Below are 8127 nucleotides of genomic sequence, written 5' to 3' on the forward strand. Positions count from 1 at the left end.
CTCGGTGAGAGATAACAAGGAATTTAAGGTCTTTGATATCTTTTTTTACAAAAACAAACAATAACTCGTTCATGCTTCGTGGGAAGCATGGACAAAATTTATATGCATGCCTACAATCTCTGCCTGTGTGATACACATATGTGCATGTTGTTGTACAAAATTATTCCACATACACCAAACTGAGTCAGAAACAGACCTGTTTTCTCTTCAGGTAGAGTAAAATTCAGCCAGATGGACTGTATAAAGTCGGAAAAGACAACATTAGTGATTTACTGGTGACGTCAACGGAGGAATTTCAACATGGACCTGGAAATTACTCATCTTTAGCAGAAATCCTCTAAGATAAACAGGATGTACTTTGAAAAAAAACCCTTTCTTTTCAGAAAAGGAGCGACAAGTTGCATTAATTATAGGATCCCAAATAACAATACGATATATCCAAACATGAAGCTTTGAAACATCTGTCTTTTGAGCCTTGTGGAAATACCAGAAAGTATCACAATGGTCACACACTGTGATACTTTCACACTGATTGAAAAAACACCCATGTAAACTGGACCACTGTGGCAGAGGTCATGCAGAGTTCGATCACATCTATCCATCATTTACATATTCAAATACCGGTGTATTGCAAAGTGTGGTCTCCCTGTGCCCATGTGTTCATTTTTCATTTGTACTCCTGCTGCCACAACCCAGAAAACACATGTCTGAAAGGTGCTTTAGGTGTGTTTGTAATAGATTATTGTCCTGTGGATTTTTATCCCATGGTACAACAACTGGGAAACTCTTGTCTCTATCTGTCCTGCTTCATGTGGAGACTTCTTGCTTTAGATTTAACCAAATTAACCTGCTCCTACTGGCAATCCTCAAATGAACTTAAACCTTTATAGCAGATGTCTGTTTATTTCTACATGTTTGTACTTGAACTGTTGTGTTGCTGCTCTGTCTTGCAGTCTTCAGATCATCATTCCATTGATTTAAAGAGCCAGTGTTTTGTCAGAATCATTCTGCGCTGATTCTGGAGAATTATGTCTGTGGGTTAAAACATTGGTTTTACATTAAAAACATTTTAATGACAGGACATGTATAAGCTGTTTATTTTCAAAATTATTATTGAAATATATGTATTGTGAGAAATAGCTATGGGTTGCTGTATTTTATTGAGTAGACTACAACAAGAAAACTATTAAACCTTTAAAACAAACTGTCAGAACTTCTTAAACCCTGCTTGAAGTTTCCAGGCCTATTTCATGTAACCTTAACTGACTGATGCTCATCAGCCAATGAAGTGATCGTCAAGGCAGCCAAAGCCTAAATGTCAAAGTTTAAGATTGACAAGACAGATGCTTGAAGCTGACAAACAAGCTTCATGTCGGTGCTTGTTCTCCGGATCAGGTCCAGCTCAGAATTTACCAGCATTCAGGATTATAACGGATCCCTGATGAGTCATGGAGAAAAACCTCCCTCTCCTCCCTCCCTCCGTATCTTCCCCGAAGCCCCGCCGCAGCCATAAAAAGTGTTTGTCCGGTTGCGCCGGCTGTCTGTGGCTCTCTCTCCGTCAGACGGACAGCTCCGCGGCTCCTGCTGGACCAATTAGCGGTGCGTCGGAGCGCCGCTGCCCGCTGAGCGCGCTGTTGTGGGCGGCCTCTGCCCCTCCGCTTCCCCCCCCCTCCGCCGCACCGGCCGCTCGGATCAGAACCAACCGGACAGGATCGGCGTCACGATGGGCTCCGCTTGGCTGCTGTTCTGTCCCACGACTCTGCTGCTGGTCTCACTGAGCTCTGCTCAAGGTGCGTCCAAGTCCACACGCTTTGGTTTTTGTTTTGGGATTGAGCCCAACTTTGTTGTTGAGCCGCGCCTCCATGTTCGGTTCCCTCAGCTGCTGCTGCTGCTGCTGCGTTTACTTTTCTCTTGTTTTAACAAATTAGATGTCAAGCGTGTCTCCAGCGGGATGTGTTTTGCTGCCAAGTTCCCGTTATTTGTTTGGACTTTGGTGCGCCACACTTAATGGCTAAATAAATAAGTAAATCTAAATATATAATAATACAAAGGTTAGATTAGAAACTAAAATCTGTGCAGTGTCTTTTTGTTTAATTCCTTATGAAAATCTAAAGTGCATCTTTTCACAATGTTTCATAAGAACTGGAGGCCATAATTGTACCAATTAAAACTTTTTGTTTATTAATAATTGAAAAAAAAATTGTTACTATAAGCTGTTTTTTCTGTGATGCACCTGGACAATAATATTTTCTAGTCATGTCCAATGAACAGACAGTCATTCTCAGAGATGATTTGGTCTTTATTAACTCTAATCAATTTCTTCTAGGGATTATATAACATTATGTTATAATTGCAGGTTCTTGTGTGAGAATTCTGCGTAACTGTTTCAGAGCATCAGCATGATTACCAAACAAAAACTATTGAGTTACATAACTGTGGTGGTCTCTCTTTCTCTCTCTCTCTCTCTCTCTCTCTCTCTCTCTCTCTCTCTCTCTCTCTCTCTCTCTCTCTCTCTCTCTCTCTCTCTCTCTCTTTTCTCCCTCTGTTTTTGTGTGCAACTTTCCAGATGAGCTGGGCTCAGAGCAGCGTGCACACACCTATGATGACATTGGCAAAATCATGCAAGGTGTGTGTGTGTGTGTGTGTGTGTGTGTGTGTGCATTCTTGTGCACTTTTCTATAGGGCCTACCAGTAATTAGAATCTCACATGCTCCCTGTGGCATCTGGCCAGCTCCCTCTAAACTGGGAGGCCACCGCTGGGTTGGGACTTGAAATTGAACTTGAAGTCAAAGGAATGCTCCATCAATTACGCTCAAGAAGTTTAGTTTAATCTTCGACAGCAGCATGATAATGGCCTCTGTGGCTGGAGGAGACGAAGTGTAGCCTGTGAGGAGAAGCAGAGCACAAGGTCAGGTCAAGATTTATTGCTTCACTTCACGGAACGTTGCGCTCATGACTCACGACTTTAGTTATGTAGGTCAGAATTGAGTAAAAAAAAATCTGAGTACGGCGTGGATGTATGTTTTTCTCTCTGTGTGTTTCATTAACATACAAGTCGATTCATGTGTTATTCAGAGATGCAACACCCGGATTCATTCATGCTCCAAAGAGAAGCAGACCTGACAGAGCTCTTGGATCTTACAGGTAGGATACTGTTAAGAACTCCACTTAGGAAGAACAGCAGAGAATGGAACCCTGACATTTTGTTTTTGTTGTTTTCTGTTTATTGCAGACTTTCCTGTGGAGCAGGTAATGGTGCCTCCACCAGGACACGGTACAAGAGAAAGAGGTAAAGATTCTACTGATCAGTTCATTTCACTGCAGGGTATATATCATCTTTATTGATCTCGCAGTTATTTCAGACGGAATATATTTTGTTGTTAAGGGTTGTTTGGATTGATGTGCACAAATGGGATGTGCGCATATTGATTTGATTATTTTCTTTTGTTAGGGGGTTTCAGACCAGGAGCTTTAACACCAAGGGGACGTATGTACCTGCTTTCCACAGTTTTTCTCTGAAATGAACTCTCTCTTTATATTTTCCTGTAAATGTTTAAATTCACATGGTCATTTGTGTCATTCTCTCAAAGGTCGGCCCGGTTTTAGCCCTCGGTCTTTCGGGGGCCCGCCCATCCTGGAGTATCCCGTCCAGTTCCCCCTTGGCAGGCCAACGTCCGAAAATCTCGAGGCCATTTGTCTCCATGGCGACCATCGCCCTCGCTACCCAGATTCCTACTTTCCCGATTCTGGCTTTGGCCAGCAGAGGCGAAGGGCGAGCGCCGTCAACACGGCCGAGGCCTGGTTCGGTACTTGCTGCAAAGGGAACCAGACGTGGGAGAAGGAAGTGACACTGTGTTGCGCCACACAGGCAGTATGTTTTCACAACATCTGTTTTTTAACCAATTCAGCAATGTTCTGCCCTTCACAGATGTACAGTGTCAGTGTGACACCGTCCTCTTGCACTTTTCCTTCTTCTTTTCATCATCTCCATATTACTGGAGGAGATTTTGCTTTCAGAACTCTACAATAGTAATTGCGGAGATAAAAACTGGGTTTGAAGCCAATGAGACTTCAAACCTACAATAACATATAATTTATGGGATCCGCTCAATCCGTCATCATGAAAAAGTCAGTGATCGGCGTCATATCATTGGCTTAGCTGTAACGTAGGAGAGCTGGTGCAGCAAACCAAACACGGTGTGTTTTTTGTTTTTTTTTTTGTTTTTTTGATTAGCGTGTTTTGGAATCATCCTCAGAAAATAAATGGAGACGAAACATTCCTCACATCGCAGAGCTGATGGTACTTGCATTTTTGAACCGAAGTCAAAGGCCTCGGGTGCTTTTCAGTTGATAAGCCCGTTAAACGCAGCCCAGCTAGACATAACAGACAGGCCTTGGCAGGAGCCGCCGGGGAAGCTGTGTGAGGGCCAAAAACAGTCCTGTTTTTGTGCGTTGGAAAGATGTTTAATCATTTAGTCCTCTTTGTTGATGGTGTTGGGTGAGAGGGCGTCTTTACTGCGTTTAACTTCGGGGGGTCTATTCAGCTGACGTATAGCCTCAAGCATTGTCAAGGTTTTTAACCCACACACACCGACTGTCTGTGTTTCTGCGTTTTTGTCTGTGTTGACTGCAGTGGGAGCGCTCGGTGGATTTGTTCTGTCAGGAGGACTCATCGGTGAAGGATCGTCTTTATGACTGCTGTAGGCTGAGTGGCCAAGACAGATTGAGCTGTTTCAACAACGACGCTCCGAAACCAAACTATGACGCCACTGAGCTGCTGCCAGTTCAGCCGCTTCCCTCCACTGCCAACTTCACCTTTGACCCCAGCACCTGTGAAAGGTACACTGTAGCATGAATAAAATGAGGATAAACCATTTAGGGACAGTATTTCACCTGGTGCACATGTTTTTGGACTTTTTTGAGAAAAGTGGTTCACCCAGAGAAAAATCCTTGCTGAAACAGTGAGAAGATGCAAACTCCACTAAGAAAACCATGAACTGAATCAAGGATGTTTTGCTGTGAATCAAGGAAGCAAACCACAGTGTTGCCTTCATTATTTCAAATTATCAATATTTAAACAATATTGCATTACAAAGATGGATGTTATTGAAAAAAAAATCTCAAGTCTGATGTCTGACTCCTTCTTTTGTTCTTCTTATGCTCAAATAATATCGCACAAAAAGACACAATGCAACAATGAACTGATCCAACTCACCAATGCGCCCTTTGTAGCCAAAGCCTTGAAATGCTTCATTCTGCTGAGCAGTGTATATTCACGAAAAAGACATTAGCGTTGGTCAATTTTTCTCAACGTTTGTGTGCTTCACATGAACCTATGGTGATGTAGTTGAAGGGACAAAGAGAGAATGCTGAACCTTACACTGGAAACCACATTTTGCTCATTAACACATGTACCAGCTTCTGATAGCTCACTATTAAAGGAAAAAGTTGTTTTTTGTCATTTAAAATCACCTCAAGATGTGCTTTTCACCATTTATAATAGTATAAGAAAGTATTTTAATGCATTTGGAAGCTGTTGCTGAAACTACCATCTTATGTTATTTACAATGCAATATTTTCTGACAATTCACAGAAACCATTTCCTGCATTCAGTGGCGTCAGAGTTGCATCTTATGCTCTTAAACTTGATGCTGTAGCCATTCGTTGCTTTTCCTTCCTTGTAACGCTCTTCATATATACTGGAATCAGTAACATGTCTTTGACAGTCCATCCAAAGTGAAACTGAGTGACTGGAGGTGATTTGTAGGTGGATGTTAAGAGACTTCTAATTGCAAAACACATAATCTGAGTCTGACCTTGTGCTTTGTGCATTACAGGACGCCTGTGACTCAGTACAGAGCCAGAGCAAATAGAGCAAAGCAGCAGAAGAAACCTCTCACTTCCATGAAAGTTGATATGAACTTTCCTCTGGGACGACCCACAGCAGAGACCGTGAAGTCGATGTGCCGCAGCCAGAAGCTTCGGCCTTTCTACAACATCAGGTGCCTGCCTGCCGAAGGCTATGAACTGGTGGCTCGACAGGCCAGAGCCATTAATCATCTGGAAAATGGATTCAAGAAGTGCTGCAAAAAGAAGAAGGGTTTGCTTAGCTGTGCTGACCAGAAGGTAAAACCAAACACCAGCACGTGTGGTATTTTGCTCGGTCAAATAATTTTAATTACTCTGTGTGAATAACTGTATTCTGTATTTCAGTGGCGTGAAGAACTGGACAAGTTTTGCAGGTCTAAGAATGGCGAGCAGGTTGATTTCAGCTGCTGTTCCCATGAGAAAGGGCAGGACCGCTACAACTGTTTTCAGGCAATCTCTCAGGACCCATTCTATAATCTGACGTCTGTGGCCGAAGAGATCACACTTACCAAGTTATGTACGACTCACAAGATCATCAAGAAGAGGTGAGACTGTGCCGACTGTGTCTGCAGTTCCTTTTGCAAATTCCCTGTTGCAAACTGATAAATGCCAAACTTACAACATTGAGAAATTGCTTGAAATGGGGCAACACTACTCTTTTAACCACATGCGCATAATCTGTCAGGATATTATTGCAGTGGATATTAATAACTCTGTGACTGGCCTTAGATTTCCTGTTGGGATTCCTCTCAAGACGTTTGTGAAAAAATGCTGCCCTCTGCCTGAAGAAGAGAAGACGACATGTTTCATGCAGAAGGTGAGTTAAGAAGACTCAACAAAAAACATGATCAGCATGGAAAGGCAAATATATCAAAGATCTTACATACAGAACTGTTCAAACAATAAATTATTGATGCCTGTGATAATAAACTAATTGAATTAACTGAGAGAGAAATTTAAGTATATATATGGAAAAACATGTGGTAAAAGAGTAAAATTAGAGGAAAGCGATGTTATGTTAATTGTTTATCTATTAATACAAAATTGAGATCATCTGATGTTTTTTATTTTCCTTCCTCTCCATGAAATCAGGTTGTGGACACTTCCAAGAACTTGTGCTCAGTGAAGAAACCACTGCCAGCTGTCCGCCGCTGCTGTGCAGTGCCTTCACACGAAACTCCACACTGTATCTCCACTATTCTCAAGGACGCCGTCACCAAAGCTGCCGATGTCTTACGTCAGAAGATGAGGAAGAGATGTCCTCTCTCTTAAAAAGCGATGAGAGTTTGCTGCAGAGCCTCCTGGCGTCGCTTCATTCAGGGAATTGCTTTGTAAGCAGCAGAGATGAAGATGACTTTCACTCTTTAAACTGAAACAATGATTGCAGTTTAAATCCCACCCTAGTGCCTTAAACGAGTTCAAAATACGGACCAAAATCTAGCTTCACCTACTGCCAGTGTTATTTACTTCTGTCTGAAATCACTTGACGAGCATTGTAGTCCTTTATGATTTTACAAATATCCTTCTGAGGAGTCAGACACAGATTTGCAAACAGATTATCTGTCACTGTACCACTACTTTTTACAGGCTGCTCTTTGCATATTTGAATATTTCCATATTTGAATATTACTGGTTCTTAAAAAGCTTCACGATCTTTTTTTCTCGTTGTGTGGTTTTGTGGTTAAGATCATATCTGCAACAGTTATAATAAATCATTTTTTAAAGGTTCTCTTGAGTTGCTGCCTTTCTTGTATCCTGTTTGTACGTTTTCAAAAGCAAGTGAAGACGGGTGCTGTTGTGAACCTGACCGTCACCGTTAAAAATAAAGGAATATCAAAATTGTTTTGCTGAGTAATGAAATAAACGTCAATAAAAGGCATAATATCAAATATTAAAAATCTGATGTTATTTAAGAAGCAGTGGTAAAATGTCTGTAAAGTGGGTTTGTGTCTTGTATCAAATTGCTTATTACACACACACACAAAAGCTCGGGTTGTTTCCAGTCTAATATAGATTTATATTTGTAGATTAAGGAGGAAACCCAGACTTGCTTGCTTTGACTACTAGTTTAGATCACTGCTGTATCCACTGAGGACTATCTAAAACAGAGGCAGTTCCTACTGCATCCACAGGAGGGCGCTGTGCTGCTGCTGCATGTGGTCCACTCGTCACGCTAAAGCAGTTCCGGCTCAGTCCACAGGGGGCGGTGTGGTGCTGCTGCAGGTGGTCCTCCGGTCATTCTGAAGCAGTTCCTGCTCC

The 8127-nt window shown here is 42.1% G+C and overlaps 1 protein-coding gene across 2 annotated transcripts; it reads left to right on the forward strand.

The window, feature by feature from the left end:
- The first annotated feature begins 1518 nt into the window (after positions 1-1518).
- Positions 1519-7597, forward strand: ecm1b (extracellular matrix protein 1b). 2 transcript variants are annotated; one of them, XM_030103651.1, is made up of 11 exons: positions 1519-1790; positions 2567-2626; positions 3076-3144; positions 3233-3289; positions 3452-3487; positions 3591-3871; positions 4634-4839; positions 5838-6126; positions 6214-6413; positions 6598-6685; positions 6961-7597. In XM_030103651.1, the coding sequence occupies exons 1-11, from the start codon at positions 1724-1726 to the stop codon at positions 7138-7140; spliced, it is 1533 nt and encodes a 510-aa protein (XP_029959511.1). In that variant the 5' UTR covers positions 1519-1723; the 3' UTR covers positions 7141-7597. The 2 variants fall into 2 exon arrangements, with proteins under 2 accessions (XP_029959511.1, XP_029959512.1); XM_030103652.1 differs by lacking the exon at positions 2567-2626.
- Positions 7598-8127: the final 530 nt, after the last annotated feature.

This window comes from Salarias fasciatus, chromosome 11, assembly GCF_902148845.1.
Source record: "Salarias fasciatus chromosome 11, fSalaFa1.1, whole genome shotgun sequence".
Taxonomy (NCBI): domain Eukaryota; kingdom Metazoa; phylum Chordata; class Actinopteri; order Blenniiformes; family Blenniidae; genus Salarias; species Salarias fasciatus.